This window comes from Mesoplodon bidens (assembly GCF_964165515.1).
Source record: "Mesoplodon bidens genome assembly, chromosome: 9".
Classification (NCBI taxonomy): domain Eukaryota; kingdom Metazoa; phylum Chordata; class Mammalia; order Artiodactyla; family Ziphiidae; genus Mesoplodon; species Mesoplodon bidens.
In genome coordinates, this window is record NC_138166.1 from 9,265,831 (window position 1) to 9,282,434 (window position 16,604).

The 16,604-nt window shown below is 39.1% G+C and overlaps 1 protein-coding gene across 1 annotated transcript; it reads left to right on the forward strand.

Moving 5' to 3' along the window:
• The first annotated feature begins 1,628 nt into the window (after positions 1-1,628).
• On the forward strand, positions 1,629-16,434 carry PSMC2 (proteasome 26S subunit, ATPase 2). Its single transcript, XM_081243893.1, has 12 exons — positions 1,629-1,785; positions 3,461-3,498; positions 4,083-4,164; positions 4,879-4,978; positions 11,153-11,284; positions 11,692-11,764; positions 12,142-12,237; positions 12,902-13,066; positions 13,963-14,050; positions 15,635-15,837; positions 15,934-16,030; positions 16,117-16,434. The coding sequence occupies exons 1-12, from the start codon at positions 1,716-1,718 to the stop codon at positions 16,272-16,274; spliced, it is 1,302 nt and encodes a 433-aa protein (XP_081100019.1). The 5' UTR covers positions 1,629-1,715; the 3' UTR covers positions 16,275-16,434.
• Positions 16,435-16,604: the final 170 nt, after the last annotated feature.

Genomic DNA, 16,604 nt, shown 5'->3' on the forward strand with positions numbered 1-16,604 from the left:
CCACTTGAAACTGTGCAGTTCAGTAGTGCTAAGTACATTCACTCTGTTGTGCAACCAATATCCAGAACTCTTTTCATCTTGCAAAACTGAAACTCTTACATGCGTTAAACACCTCCCCGTTTCCACCGCCCCTCAGTCCCTAGCAACCATCGTTCAACTTTCTACCTCTGTGAATTTGACTACTATAGGCACCTCATATAAGTGGAATCATACACTATTTGTCTTCTTGTCACTGACTTATTCCCTTAGCATAATGTCCTCACAATTGCAGTATGTGCCAGAATTCTTCTTTTTAATATTCCATTGTATGTACATTTTATTTATCCATTCATCTGTTGACTGGGTTGCTTCCACCTTTCGGCTATAGTGAATAATGTTGCTATGAACATGGAGGTACAAATTTCTCTTTGAGACCCTGCTTTCAATTCTTGTGTGTATATACCCAGAACTGGAATTGCTGGGTTATTTGATCATTCTATTTTTAATTTTTTGAGGTACTGCCATACTGTTTTCCACAGTGGTTGCACCATTCTACATTTCCACCAGCAGTACACAAGGTTTCCATTTTCTCCACGTCCTCACCAACACTTTTTTTTTTTTGATAATAGCCATTCTAACAAGTATGAGGTGGTATTTCATGGTTTTGATGTGCATTTCCCCAGGGCCTAGTGAAGCTGAGTGTCTTTCCATGTGCTTCTTGACCATTTGTATAACTTCTTGTGAGAGATGTCCATTCAAGTACATTGTCCAGTTAAAAAATTGGGCTGTGTTTTGTTATTGAGTTTTAGTTCTTTCTTTCTTGGCGGCTCCACAGGCTTGTGGGAACTTAGCTCCCCATCCAGGGACTGAACCTGGGCCCCTGCAGTGAAAGCTCTGAGTTCTAAACTCTGGACCGCCAGGGAATTCCCGAGTTTTAGTTTTTATATATTCTGGATATTAGCCCCTTATAAGATATATGATTTACAAATATTTTATCTCATTCTGTAGGTTGCCTTTTCACTGCTGACTGGGTACAGAAAGGTTAGGCTTTCTTTTTTTTTTTCCCCATTTCTAACTTCTACAATTGTCTAACTGCTCTCTTCCATTCCTCATCTCCCGAATTCATTTCTTTCAAAACCTGCTCTCTTCTCTGGCTCTCCTGTATCTGAAGACGGTACCGCTCTTTGGCCGCAGTGTCAAACATGGAAACCGTTTACCTCCTCATCCCTTGTTAATGTCAAATTAGTGAACAACTTCTATTTACCTTCACTCTATGTATAAATCTAGTCACTACTCATTACGTATCGAATAAGCCAGGTACTTTACAAACATTGCTATTTAATGCATCCAAAATGCTGTGAGGTCAAGGGGGAAATTAAAGCACAGGGATTAAAGAAGTTACCCAAGAGTACAAAGTTTAAATGACTAAAGCAGGATTTACACTCAGCGACCTGGGCCTGAGTTGATCTTGCACTCTGTTGCTCAGGGAACTCGCCACGGTGAGGGGCTAAGGGAGAACGACGTTCCCTCTTAACAGCGAAACCTTCTCACTCCCCTCCGCTGCTCTCCCTCCGCAGCGCGTGTCCTCCGTGGCGTTCTTCCGCCCGTTTCTGGGGCAAAAGGGCCCGCGGAGCCGGCTTTACTTCCGGTGAGGAAGGGAAAGGCGGGGGCGCCACCGGAAGCGAGGAAGGTGCTGTGTAATCAACCAGCAAGCTGAGGTCCTTGGATCTCCTAAAATGCCGGATTACCTCGGTGCAGATCAGCGGAAAACCAAAGAAGAGGAGAAGGAAGACAAGCCCATCCGAGGTCAGTTGACGTAGGCAGGAGCTCCGGGCCGGGGCAGGACCAGTCTTGGCCCGGGGTCCGGGATGGGCGGGGAGGGGTGTTGATTCCTGCTCGGCGCTCTGTCGCTTTTGTGCCGCTAGTGATTTGAGTCTGGTGCGGCAGCCGGGTTGACCGGCCTGTCCTCTCCGTCTCCCTCTACCAGCCCCGCGTCCTGTGTTCATCTCTCGCTGATCGAAATTTTTATTCACATTCAGCTCTCAGGTCTTGAAGGAGTCACGCGCCCCGCTTGGCCTTGCAGGCCTTGAAAAGTTCCCCGCCTGGCGGTGCTTTGTCGCCTGGACCCTCTTTGCTGCCTTTCCTCCCCCTCAAGTGACAGCTTGCTCTTATCACTGTATAGCCAGGATCCTGAGACATAATTTTCTTTTTTAAAAAACATTCCTTTGACTAGATAATTCATTCACATGATTCAAAACACGAAAGGAAAAGATAAATGGAAAAGTGTCTCATCCTTGACCCCGGCCACCTCTTATCCACGGAGGCAACTGATGTTGCCGTTTTGCCTCATCTTTCTAGGCATTTTATGTGTACATTCAAGCAAGTTTGTTTGTATATTCTTTTTTCTTTACATAAATGTAACATGCTGTACATTTAAAAATCTTAATGATATATGTTCATATCATTATGTAGAGTCAGTGTGGTCTGTATAGTATCCCAAATGATTGGGTGTTCAGTAATAATCACTATTGATGGACACTGTAGACCAATGAATAACCTTGTTAATATAACTCTTTACTACATGCACAGACACAAGCTGTAGGGTAAATTTTAGAAATGAAGTTGTAATTTTTATAGACACTGCTGGGTTACTCTCCTTAGAGACTATACCACTTGACCCTTTCCCCGCAGCACGTTCGTTCATGATTTCTTCCCAGTAGCCCCTTTTGTAAAAGCCTCATCTTTATGCTGTTTTCTTTTGTTCCTTATAGGCTATTTTAAAACATTCTTATGGTGGATTTTTGTTGTCTTTCCTTCCTAAACAACTTCAGCCTCTCCTAGCACCCTCTCCTTAATATCCACCCACCCCTCAGAGAAGGAGCATTTCCTCTCCACTTTCATCTCACTCTTTTCCCTTGAAAGAGGTACTCAGTCACCTAGTGTAAAATTTAGTCACAGAGATGTAACATTTCATCTGGGTATTTCTCTGGGTAAGTTATAATTCTATAAACATATTAACAAATTTATCCCTTGGATACACTTATGACTAATGTGTGTAGCATTTTTCTGTGCTTCTTCATCCATGTCTTACTTGATCTTTAGAGCAACACTGAGGCTAACATTTTTCCAGGCGAGAAGACTGATGCTCAGAGAACTTAAATGGTTTTTCCATGGTTACTTAGCAAATGCATGATCTTGCTAGGACTAGTGCTCAGGTCGTTTTGAACCTCAAAGTCTGTTCTTTGGGCTCCGTGTTCTTGTTATGTCATATCACTTTGAAGCTATGTTATGTACTTTTTAAAATCTGCCTTCACCCAGTTAGATAAAAGTTCCTTGAGTCCAGGAACTATTTGATGGTTGTGTTTATATCATTACAACTTTTCACAGTTTTTCTCACTCAGTGCAATCTGAATTGAACAGAAAAGAATTGTAAGCTCTAGTTTCTTTTGTTTGAATTCATGTATTATCTCTTTTCTTTTAGCTCTGGATGAGGGGGATATTGCCTTGCTGAAAACTTATGTAAGTCCTTTCAATGTCTACAAAATATAGATGTTTTGTGTTGAAATAAGGACTCTTGTTGGTATTGGCCTTCCAGAATAGTTGGACGAGACTGTCCAGCTGTTTAATCTTCACTGATAAAAAGTTATCTACCTACAGTTTCTATTTAGAATAGATCAGAGAGTAAATACTCAGTGTGTCTAAGCTTATACATTATCTCTGTACTATTTGTAATTAAAGTGCGGTACTATATTGAAAGATATTTGAAATAATTTACTATATTTAGAAATATTTATTATATTTAAAATGTATGAAAATGAATTAGATCTGAAATGGTAAGTTTTAATGCATAGAAATAGACTTGAATTTTAGATAATTTTAGGCATGATTTTCATTTGTTACCTTGCATAACGGTGTGTTGCCTGTTTAGGGGAATATATTGGTTCAGGAATAGTTCTGAAAATGATAGATTCCCTCTCTCTACCTCATTTCACAAGCTTTAGGACAATAATAGCTATTACAAGTGTAACTGTTAAAAGTTTTTGTTTATAGTTGAATACATTGTCGGTATCGATATTCTAATTAAACTGACCTTTATCTCCTAGGGTCAGAGCACTTACTCTAGGCAAATCAAACAGGTTGAAGATGACATTCAACAACTTCTCAAGAAAATTAATGAGCTCACGGGTATGTATAGTTTTTATTTCTGTCTCTCCTCTTTATGGGTAATGGTTTGATTGTATCAAAGGAGCTGAAATACCAATGTCACTCTTCCATGAATCACAGATTTAAGAAAACTATTATCCTTCCTATCTGTTAAGAAATTGGATCTCATTTAATAATCTCTTTTCATTACCTTTTACAAGAAAGTTTAATGCTTAAGCAATTAAGAAACATCATCCTTTAAGCAAGTATTGTTTCTGTTGGTCAAAGCCAAGTTCAGTTGACTATAATAAACAAGTCAAAATTTCTTATTGAATAAAAATATGATCTCAAATGGTACTGCTTGAAGTAAGCAGGCTATGGCCTAGTAGTCGGAAACTTTTCTTTTTGGGAACTTGAGTGGTGAAGTTTTATATTGATAGTATTTGACTTGCACAAAAAAAAGTCAAATATGGCATCGCATCACATTTTTGGCCTGTGACTACTTTAGGGCCATGGTTTTCAACTGGGGTCATCCCCCTAGGACATTCGGCAGCATCTAGACTCATTGTTGATTCTCCCAACTTAAGGGGGAGGTGGTGCTAGTGACTAGTGGCTAGAGGCCGGGGACGCTCCTAACCATCCTGGAATGCACAGGATGCCCCCCACAGCAAATTATTCAGTCCAGGATGGTAGCGGTGCTGGGGTGAGAAAGCTTGCGTTACAGTCCAGTGAATTTTGTAATCTTTCTTTACGTAGGTATTAAAGAGTCTGACACTGGCCTGGCCCCACCAGCACTCTGGGATTTGGCTGCCGATAAGCAGACACTCCAGAGTGAACAGCCTTTGCAGGTTGCAAGGTATGCATAGTGCTCTGTGGAAATTTATTTTTATCTGTACTTTCAGGTACTTTTTCAAGCCTTGGGTATAATGTAATAGTTCGTAAAGAATTTTTATGCCATATTCCAAGTAAATGCAGCTTTCTCCAGAAGTATCTGGGGTTAAAACTTTATACTTTAGACAGTTATTTAAGAAATAGGTGAAGACATAATCATGTAAAAGATTCAAATGATACAGGAAGATACAGAGCAAACTATGAAACCCTTCTTTCCCATCTAACTACTGAAAATCCTTTGGTCCTCTTAATCGTCCAGTGCGTCTTCACGTATATATTTACATACAAAGAAACATCCTGTTTTCTTTTTAGATATAACTACATATTTTAGAAATCTTTCATTGTCTTTGTTATAGATGTACTTTTTATTTTTTTATTTTTTTATTTTTTATTTTTGGCTGCGCTGGGTCTTCATTGCTGTGCGCAGGCTTTCTCTAGTTGTGGTGAGTGGGGGCTACTCTTCATTGCGGCGCGTGGGCTTCTCACTGCAGTTGCTTCTCTTGTTGTGGAGCACGGCCTCTAGGCGTACGGGCTTCAGTAGTTGCAGCACACGGGCTTCAGTAGTTGTGGCTCGTGGGCTTTAGAGCGCAGGCTCAGTAGTTGTGGCACATGGGGTTAGTTGCTCCTCAGCATGTGGGATCTTCCCGGACCAGGGCTTAAACCCATGTCCCCTGCATTGGCAGGTGGATTCTTAACCACTGTGCCACCAGGGAAGCCCAAATGTACCTTTTTTATTTCTTGTTTCTCTTGTTTTTTAAAAATTACATAATATTCTATAGGTGTTGGGTTGTTTGCAATTTCTGTTATGATACCATTGCTGGACTGAATACGCATGTTAAATATTTCTCTACGTATGTGCATACATTTCTATAGTATAGCTTACTATAAGTGGAATTATGGGGACAGAGGCATTTACCATTTTGAAAATGTGTGAAAACAAAAGTGGTTTGGCCAGTCTACACTCTTTTTTTTTTTCTTTTTTTATTAGTTTCTGCTTTATAACAAAGTGAATCAGTCATACATATACATCTGTTCCCACATCCCTTCCCTCTTGCGTCTCCCTCCCTCCCACCCTCCATATCCCACCCCTCCAGGCGGTCACAAAGCACCGAGCTGATCTCCGAGCTGATCTCCCTGTGCTATGCGGCTGCTTCCCACTGTCTATCTACCTTACGTTTGGTAGTGTATATATGTCCATGCCTCTCTTTCGCTTCAGTCTACACTCTTACCCAAAGGTTTTGAGGGAAATGCCTATTTGCCTGATCAATGTAAGATATGTGATTATTGATTTTTACACTTTTGCCATTTGAGCAAAAAAATTTAAAAAAAAACAATTCACTTTAATTTGTATCATGCTGATCAGTAGTATGATAGCTACTTCTTATACTTATTAAACATTTGTATTTTTTGACCATTCATGTTTTGTTCCATTGGATTGTTTCTTGTTAATTTTTAGGAATGCTTCATATATTGTACATATTAATCTTTTCTTAAATATGTTACAAATATTTTTTCTCAGTCTCTCACTTGACTTTTTTTTTTATTTTTTATTTTTTATAAATTTATTTATTTTATTTATTTTTGGCTGCATTGAGTCTTCATTGCTGCATGCGGGCTTTCTCTAGTTGTGGCAAGTGAGGACTACTCCTTGTTGCGGTGCTCGGGCTTCTCATTGGGGTGGCCTCTCTTGTTGCAGAGTGCGGGCTCAGTAGTTGTGGCACACGGGCTTAGTTGCTCCGCAGCATGTGGGATCTTCCTGGACCAGGGCTCAAACCCGTGTCCCCTGCATTGGCAGGAGGATCTTTTAACCACTGAGCCACCAGGGAAGCCCTCTCACTTGACTTTTAACTTCTCAGTACTTTTTGTTGTACTGTTTTAACTTTTTAGGAGGTAAATAAAATATATTAGCTTTTTCATTATACCTTTTGGGTTTTCATGTTGCTTAGAAAGGCTAGCGCAGTCCAAGATTATAAACATGTTCTCCTGTGTTTTATTCTAATTACTGAAAGTGTTGTTTTAATTCTGCCTCTTTACTACAGTCACAGGTTATTTTTCTTTCGTCTTATCCTCCTTTCCTTTTTGTCTTTCCATGCTTTCATTTATTTGCTTTTTAGTTTTATCATGGTTTCAAAGAGTTAAATAGTTCTATAACAAAAGTTTTTCCTAATTCCTCTTCACTAGAGACACCTATTTTCAAAATTTTTAGGTGGTTATTTTGGTTCCTGCCTTTCTATCTCTAATGGATAGTGTCAAGTTTTGTATATTGTAGATCACTTCTTGATTTTTTAGTTTCAGGTGGTGTTTATTGGCTTTCCCACCATGAAAGATGAGGATTTTGTTTTGCTTTGTTTCCTCTACCTTCATCCCAGAGACATGCGCTTCTCATCCTTACGGCCTCCTAATGTAATTATATTAAAATTTTGGTTAGATCCATATTTAGTGTTTTCATAATTATGGCTAAGTAAACCCTGTTCGCAAAGAGCCGTTAGTAAACTGTGATTACTTTTCCTTTTTTCTGCCACTTTTTGTTTTCCTTGCCCTAACTGTCCCGTTTTTTCATTTGCCTTGTTGTCTATGTATATTACTAACTCAACCCCCCGCCCCCCGGGTTTTCCCGATCATCTCAGTTATTCTTCAGATGCCTTAGGTCCATCAGGTTTTCTCATGTGTACCTCAGGGGCATCAGCTGCATCAGGTATTCTCTCAGGTTCATCTTCCTGAGCAGGCCTTTCCCAGCACTTTCTGACCTGCTTCAGTTTGGACTGGTTGCCTGAACGCCTGCTGAATCACGAGCATCCTGTGACTTCTTACCCTGGAGGTTCCCTTTGACTCTCTCCTGTTGCTCGTGTATCACGAGTTTCTCTTTCTGATTTATTTACACCCTCATTAGGTGGCCTGTATTCTCTGGTAGCTTCCTGAAAGGGTCATTTGGGAGGTACCATCTGAGACCACATATGTCTGGAAGTATCTTGGCTGATAGAAAATTCTTCTTCAGAATTTTGCAGGCATTGTTACATTGTCCTCTGCCTGCCGGTGTTGTTAGTCTGAAGCCATTGCGATTCCCAGTCCTGTGTATGTGACCTGTTCTTCCTCTGAACGTTGTAGGGTCTTCCCTCGTTCTCAGTGTTCTGAGATTCCATGGCTTCGTGCCTTGGTGTTGGTGTGTTTTCAGCTGTGGCGCTGCGCTCTCGTGTCCTTCAGTGTGCACATTTTCTTGAAGCTATTTACTTGTAAATAGTTTCTTTGCATTTTCTTGGTCCTCTGTTCTGGACTACCGTTACGGGGATATTGGACCTCCTGGAAATGCTACTCTTTCTCTCCTGCTTTTCTTTGTTTTTGTTCTCCCTTTTTGTTAGATTTTCTTAACTTTGAGTCTGTGTATTGATGTTTTTCCCTCTCACGTAGGTTTTTGATTTCCAAGAGCTTTTCTTCCTTCCAGTGTGTATGTCGTGTTGTCCTGTTCTCGTATCATGGTCGTCATACACTGACACATCTAAGGACGTTAAGGGTAACTGGAAGGTGTCTGTTGCCTCTAAGATGCTTTTTTCCTCTTTGCTTGCTTGGTGTCTGTCTTTTATGTTCGACGTCTGGTAATCTTACTTTGTGCTTTTGTTTAGTGGGAGACCAAAAAGCTGATAGAAGCTCTAGATTCAATAGTGAGGCATGTCCATCTCAGGCTTCACTGTAGCTTATACGGTGGAGTGTTTAGTTGGGGAGCCTTCAGGGTCATTATCTTTAGATCTTTTCACTTGGATGGTCACTTTTCCCAGAGAAGTTGTCTTCAGTCTCATGTTGTCTCCAATCTCCAATATTTGGGAAGAACAGTGGAGATAGAGGGCTAGGGAATGTCAGTGGCAGGTTCACTTATGTTTAATCACCCTTCCCCTCTCACCTCCACACTCTCATTTTCAGTGAAGTTACCACCACCCTACCCCTTGCCCCAGCATTTCTTGACGCTTTGTTTTACTCTCGAGAATATTTTCATCACCTCCAAAAGAAACCCCGTACCTATTAACTGTCCCTATTCCCTTCCCTCACTGGCCCCTGGCAACCACTCACCTACTTCCTGTCTCTATGGATTTGCCTCTCCTGGACATTTCATATAAATGTTATCATACAAGGCATGACCTTTTTCTGGCTTCTTTAGCTTAGCATAGTGTTTTAAGCTTCATTCATGTTGTAGCTTGTATCAGAACATCTTTTTTTTTAATAGCCAAATTATATTCCAGTCTACTTTCTCTCTTTGTTGATACTCTCTGGTGAGACATTGTTCTCATACCTCCCATTAATTCTTTAGACACGGTTTCCTTTGGTTTTTAAAAAAATATTTATGACACTGCTGAAAGTCTTTGTTTAGTAAGACCAATATCTAGGCTTTCTCAAGGACAGTTTCTATGGACTTTTTCCCCTATGTATGGGCCATATTTTATTTCTTTTTGTGTCTCATAATTTTTTGATAGAAACTGGACATTTTAATTAATGTCAGTTCTGGAACTCAGATTTCCCCTTTCCCCAGGGTTTGTTACTGTTGCTGTTCCTTGCTGTTTTTCCTTTGAAGTTTTTTGGTCAGCCTCTTGTTAGCCCCAACTGGTAAATGCCACCTCAGACAGTTGACGTTAAACAATTGCCACCGATTGTTTCCAGTAAATGTCCTGTGGGCAGGGGGTGTGTAGACAGTGAGCTCTGAGTCCGGTCAAATAAAAGCAAGTCCTGAGAATGGAGCTTTCCAGCTAGCTGCCAGACAGGTCAAATAGTTCTCTGGGGTTGGGCTTTTGGGGAGCTCCAGTTCTTTGTCCCTGCCTTCCCCCAGGAAGGCTGCTTGTTTTCACATCTACCATGGCTGTGAGGCTGTTGGCTTTCAAGTCTTGTGTAGAGCTGGGGAGAGGGCTATGGGATGAAGGTGAATTTAAACGCAGAATGCTCGCTGTTCTTACCAGGATTCAGCCCTTTTCTTTTTTTTTGAATAAACATTCTTTGGATTGTTACAAACCCATAGTTTGAGTTCTGAAAAATGTTGATTTTGAATGTTTTTGCCAGTGTTCTCTTTGCTTTCAAGGATGAGCAGGTTTTCAAAGGTCCTTATTTAACGTTCTGCAAGTTGAGGTCCCTGTATATATACTTTTTCAGCTGAGAATTAAAAAAATCCCTATCTGTGCAACAGTGTTGGCAGGGTCTGTCAGATAAAGTAGTGATAGATACTTTCTATATATAAAATTCTACTTCCCTGGTGGACCTTTTCCAATAACAGAAAATGGAGTCCTGTCCACAATTTATGCTGCAAGGACAAAGAATTCTTTACCTTACTCTTAGCTCTACCTATATGCACACGCCAGAGACTATTTTGTATTTCCCTGTATTTGTTGCTACAGCTTATGATATAAGCTCTTTCCAATATGAGTTCTGTTTTTTGTTTTTGGGTTTCTTCTGTAGGGAGGTAGTATAGAAAATAGGCAGTAGACTACCTTCTACTGTGATGTATGTGGGGTTTCAGATTCGCCTTCACCACAACCCACAGGAAAGGAATATATTTAAGTTAAAAACAGCAACAGTAATAATGGATTTGAAGTATAAACTCAGGAAAGAATGAACATATTTATTACTTGACGTAAGACAAGATGACTGTCTTTTTATGGGAAAAATAAAAAGGAGAATACCTGAAGATATAGAGCAGTATTACTAATAAAGCCATATAGTTATGAAAATCAAGAAAGAACTTTTTTTTGTAGTTGAGCATTTTTTTTAATTTTATTTTTTTATACAGCAGGTTCTTATTAGTTATCTATTTTATACATATTACTGTATATATGTCAATCCCAATCTCCCAATTCATCACACCACCATCCCGCCTCCCCGCCACTTTCCCCCCTTGGTAAAGAGAACTTCTTAATGATGAAATATTTGGGTTTAATTTTCCAGGGGAATGTATCTTTTGAAATTTTTATGGCTTGGCTAAAGTTGAGCAGACCCTTGGGATTGCGCATATTCCGTAGAGAAGGATCCTTAACGGTGGCCCAGTTTCTGCAGTTCTAGTTTACACCTGCTTATTAGTGTACTGCATACCCAGGGGAGAATCTAGTTACTTGAATTCATTATTAGTGGTTCAGGTTCCTTACTCTAATCAAGCCTTTTGCCATGTTAGATGCACAAAGATAATCAATGCTGATTCGGAGGACCCGAAGTACATTATCAATGTGAAGCAGTTTGCCAAGTTTGTGGTGGACCTCAGTGATCAGGTTGCACCTACTGACATTGAAGAAGGGATGAGAGTCGGGTAAGATTTCTATTTGCCGTAAATACTCGTCTTTCACTGAAGATGCCATGTCACGTTCACACCCTTGGCTTGCTTTTGAATGGGTGAACCGGCTGCCATGGAATACCGGGGTAACCTAGGAGAGGGCTGCACTTGGACAGCCTTGCTGCTGCTGCATCTGTTTCCTGACCTCCCCACCCCCACTTGGCCTTTTATGGCCTCAAATGTCATGATCAAACTAAGTATAGAATTGTAGAATTGAGTTTGCCAGTCTGTTTAAGGTAATACGGTGTAGGTGGAGGAAACACTTGCTCTAGGATGGTTATGAGGATTAAGTGAGTTAATGTAAATAATGTATATAGAACACATGATAATTCACTCAGTAAATTTTTTGAATGTATTGGTGAGGCTCTTTTTTACCTCCTTAGCGTGGACAGAAATAAGTATCAGATTCACATTCCACTGCCTCCTAAGATTGACCCAACAGTTACCATGATGCAGGTAAGAAACCACGAGGGAAAAGGAGTGGCATGACTAATTGCATCCATCTCAAAAAAACGTTGAAACTTTTAACTAATAAAATACTAATACGTGGGTATGTTTTGAAGAGTTGCCAAAATTTTTAAAACAATTTTTCAGATGAGAAAGTCTTTATCGGTCTTTATTTTAGTAGTTTGTCTCTCACTTAGTGTCATAACAAGTAATATAGCAAGTGGGTCTGGGACACTGGGCAGTGTATTCCATTTTTATTAAAATTCTTACTTGCTATAAATCTGATTTTTCTTTTAGGGTATTGGGTCTGCTGTACTGGATAGAACAACTGGATTAGTATGCAAAAGTGTGTGGCTCTATGTTGTACATTTTCATCCCTCTCTTAGGTGGAGGAAAAACCTGATGTTACATACAGTGATGTGGGTGGCTGTAAGGAACAGATTGAGAAACTTCGAGAAGTAGTTGAAACCCCACTACTTCATGTAAGTGGTCGAGTCTGTTGCCTTTTAAATTTCTTTGTACAAAGATGTGAGAGCCTTTTGTGTACTGTGCACTAAAATTATGCCTATATATTAGTTTTAAAATTTTATGTTTTCCTAAATGAAAATTTTCGATGGGGTGGAGGGTAAAGGTGTGGAGAACCGGTAAAAGTTCCAGAAGAGAAAGTAAAAGGATGGAGTCGTCAAGCCTATTCAAACACAGAAGAGTCTGCTACTTATAGAGTGACAAGGGAGGGTGAGGCGTAACCTTTAGCGTAGGTTATTGTAGAAGAAACAATGTGTTTTAATGCTATCAAGAAGAAATGGGCTTTAATTGAATCAAATTAAGCCTGGGGGGATAATGGACAAAACTAGAGCATTAAATATGAGATCATACTTTTGTGCTTTACACTGTCGTTTTTTAAAATTAGGGGAAAAAATGTTTTGTTAACCCTGGATAATAGAAATACCTTTAAAAGCCATTCAGCCTTGTGTATTAATATGAGTCTAGTTTAGATCTTATGTCTTATTCATAAGTAAAATTCTTATTTAGATCAAGTATATAAATTGTGGACTGAATAACTTTGGTTTAAATATATTGATGTAGAAGTAGTCTTGTTTTTATTATAGAGAATTGATAAGTGTCAAAATCGTGTCTCCATCACAGCCAGAGAGGTTTGTTAACCTTGGCATTGAGCCTCCTAAGGGTGTGCTGCTCTTTGGTCCACCGGGTACAGGCAAGACACTCTGTGCTCGGGCAGTTGCTAATAGGACTGATGCTTGCTTCATTCGAGTTATTGGATCTGAACTTGTACAGAAGTACGTCGGTGAGGTAAAGTAAATTGATAATAATCAAAGAATATGTAGCTCTGTGAAAGATTTATAAAGCATAGATGAAATTAAAATGGGAATTCCACATTGAAGATTGAGACTTGAAATGTTTTGATTGATGGATTGTAATTAGTAGGTCAGAAGCCCAGAAGCCACCAGCATTCCCGTGTGGTCATTTGGAAGTAAACTGCTTAACTTTTTTAATCAGTATGCTCCCTACTCAGAAGGGTGACATTTTCTACAGATTCGGTTTGTAAGATCAATAACCCAGTAATGCCCAGTGAATGCATTCGAAAGTGTATTCACTTCAGGGGCAGTGTTTTATGTTATTCTGAGAAAGAGAACAGAGATTGTCTATGTGTATGTGCGTGGGTGTATGTACACACATGTATGTACACACACACACATTTTTTTCATTAGAGAGTAAGTCTAGGGCTGAATATATTATATCTGAAACATTAATGATTAGTATGTTTACAATGAGAATTAGAAAAAGGATCTGCATGAGCTGAGATATACTTTTATTCCCTTATCAAAACCTACAAATCAAATTCATTGATCAGAAATGCCAAGTGATGGATCAAATGCTTTTATTTCCTCAAGTTTTATTGATTGAAATGGTGCCTTTATTTTATTTAATCGTGTTAATTTGACCTCTTCAGGTCTTAAAGTTATTGGCTATTTAATAGGTACAGAATCAAGAAATTACTTAATATTGTTTTAAAGCTAGTAAGATTAATTTGATGGAATAGGTAACAAACTTCAGTCTTTCTGAAAAAGCTTTAGGTAATAATGGTTGAGAATAACTGTTAGGAATATTAAAAAGTTTGAAGTATAACTTATTATATTTTTAAAAAATTTTAAAACCGACTCTGAATGAACACTTGTTTTCATCAGGGGGCTCGAATGGTTCGGGAGCTCTTTGAAATGGCCAGAACAAAGAAAGCCTGCCTTATCTTCTTTGATGAAATTGATGCTATTGGAGGTATGAATGGTATCTCAGAGAACTTTACAGCTGGGTTTCGTGAGAATTCTGTAGTAGTATGTGTAAAGTTCCCCTGATACATTAATCTTGTACAGAATTTTAATTCCAACTCTTTTATGAGCTTTAGCACATCAGAGTCACGGATCTAATAAACTTTAGGGCCACACCATAAAGGAAAGAAGCAGCGTTATATAGCATTGGTATTTCTCAAAGTCTTTATCTTTGAACTTTCCCAGTTTCTTTCCTAGGGCACATATTTTCACTTTAGCAACTCCTAACTTGGGATACAGCTTCACTTAATCGGATCAGAAAGCACTGGGGCATAATTTAATTGGTGGTAGTTTTTCATAAAGTGTACATAAAATAACATAATTGGCTTCATAGATTTGATGAAATACAGTATTAGCTGTGCAATCTAGACAAGTTATTTTAACTACCTCTGAGCGCCAGTTTGCTCCTTTTATAAAAGAAATGATAATTCCAGCCTTGTTTATTTCATGGGTTTTTGAGAGGTTTGAAGTCAGTCATAAATGTGATTGACTTGGAAAACTCTATACTGTTCTATAGGCCTTGGCTATTGTTACAGTCTATAAGAGTAATAGTTCCTGTTAGCTGCAGAAGTGTTGTATTACCAGACAGTTGTTATTTAATGAACTCAGTGACAAAAAAATTTCTTAAAAAATATAGCGGATGCTGTAACACTGTTTGGGGACTGTGGTTAGGATACCTAAAGTCTTGCTTTTAGACTGGATGGATGTTGTGGGCTTTGGACATTCTGTAGGTAATGTTCGAGGGCCATAATTTGACCACAGTCTGTAGATGCGGTGTTGTGACCCTGAAGTCATTTTTGTAGTATCATTGGAATAAGCCTTATGATGTCAGGATGCTCTGAAACTGTGGCTTCCAAAATGGATTTTGTATAAAACAGTATTAGGGTGAAGGAAGAAAATACTGGTACTTTTCTTCATATTTAATTTTAATCTCATTTTTTAAATTTCTATTTTTTATTTTATAACGTATGTAATGCATTAATACAACAGTATGTATTTATACAATTTTAAAATGAAAAAATGTATATGGAGGCCTCTTCTTGTGCTATTTTGGTTGAAATGAAGAGTATTGACATTAACCTAGAGTATTCTAATATATCCAAATCAGTGTGATAGTAAGCTGTTACAGTTCTACTGTATTATGGATTTAGCCATATTTTTAAGGACAGTTTTGAGAAATTTAGAAGAGTATGGCATTTTCTTACATATACTCAAATGCCATTATAGTGCTAAACTTTGCATGTATTCTTTTGCCTAGTCCAGGTGTATACTGTGTTGAATGGAGGAGTTCTTGAGTGACTTAAACCAAAATCCTTAAAGAGGATTTAAAAAAGTACTTTAAAGGAACCTATGTTAAATCAACCTATGATGAGTCCTTTTCTCGTTAGTTTTGTGTAAATCAGGCTGTTCTTACAGGATTTGCTTAAAACTGAGAAGTTCCCTTGGGCTGGAGGGTGTGATCTGAACTGAGATTTACTGAGCAGAGTGCTGCTCTGAGTAGGTGTGAAGAGTGTCTTTCCTCCTGTCTTCTCAGGGGCTCGTTTTGACGATGGTGCTGGGGGTGACAATGAAGTGCAGAGGACCATGTTGGAACTGATCAATCAGCTGGATGGGTTTGATCCTCGAGGCAACATTAAAGTTCTGATGGCCACAAACAGACCTGACACTCTGGACCCAGCGCTGATGAGGCCCGGGAGACTGGACAGGAAGATTGAGTTTAGCTTACCTGATCTAGAGGTGGGAACATCATTTCACTGTAGAAAAGGGATTCTTGAAATTTTTTCTTCCTGTGCTGTTTTCCATTTTAATATTTGTCAATTCCCCTATTTTTAGGGTCGGACTCACATTTTTAAGATTCATGCCCGTTCAATGAGCGTTGAAAGAGATATCAGATTTGAATTGTTAGCGCGACTATGTCCAAATAGCACTGGTAGGTAGAAAGGTCTTGCTACTATTTGCTGATCTGTCTATTTGGGCTGCTTTAATTAAGCCTGTTATTTTCTTTTTGTTTGAAAGGTGCTGAGATCAGAAGCGTCTGCACAGAAGCTGGTATGTTTGCCATCCGAGCACGGCGAAAAATTGCTACTGAGAAGGATTTCTTGGAAGCTGTAAATAAGGTCATCAAGTCCTATGCCAAATTCAGTGCTACTCCGCGCTACATGACATACAACTGAGCCGTGGAGGTGTTCGTGAAAACACTTTTCTTTGGAATCCTAACCTTATACAGACTTCTTAATAACCATGTCACACACAAAATAAATGGTTTTCAAAATTGTATGCTTTTTTTTCAGATGTCTTTTCTCTGTGGTACAATAAAGGGTGATATCTAATGCCGTTAAGCAGAAAAGCTGTTTTTTGACTTGCTACCATTTTTAAAGGTTCCAAATTGTGAAGTGCTTGCTTTGACCACATATGTTCTAAGGCATATGCTGGTTGAGTGCTGTACATATATTATCTTATTTTATCTTCCCATCTGCCCAGTGACGTGGATTTAACAGATGCAG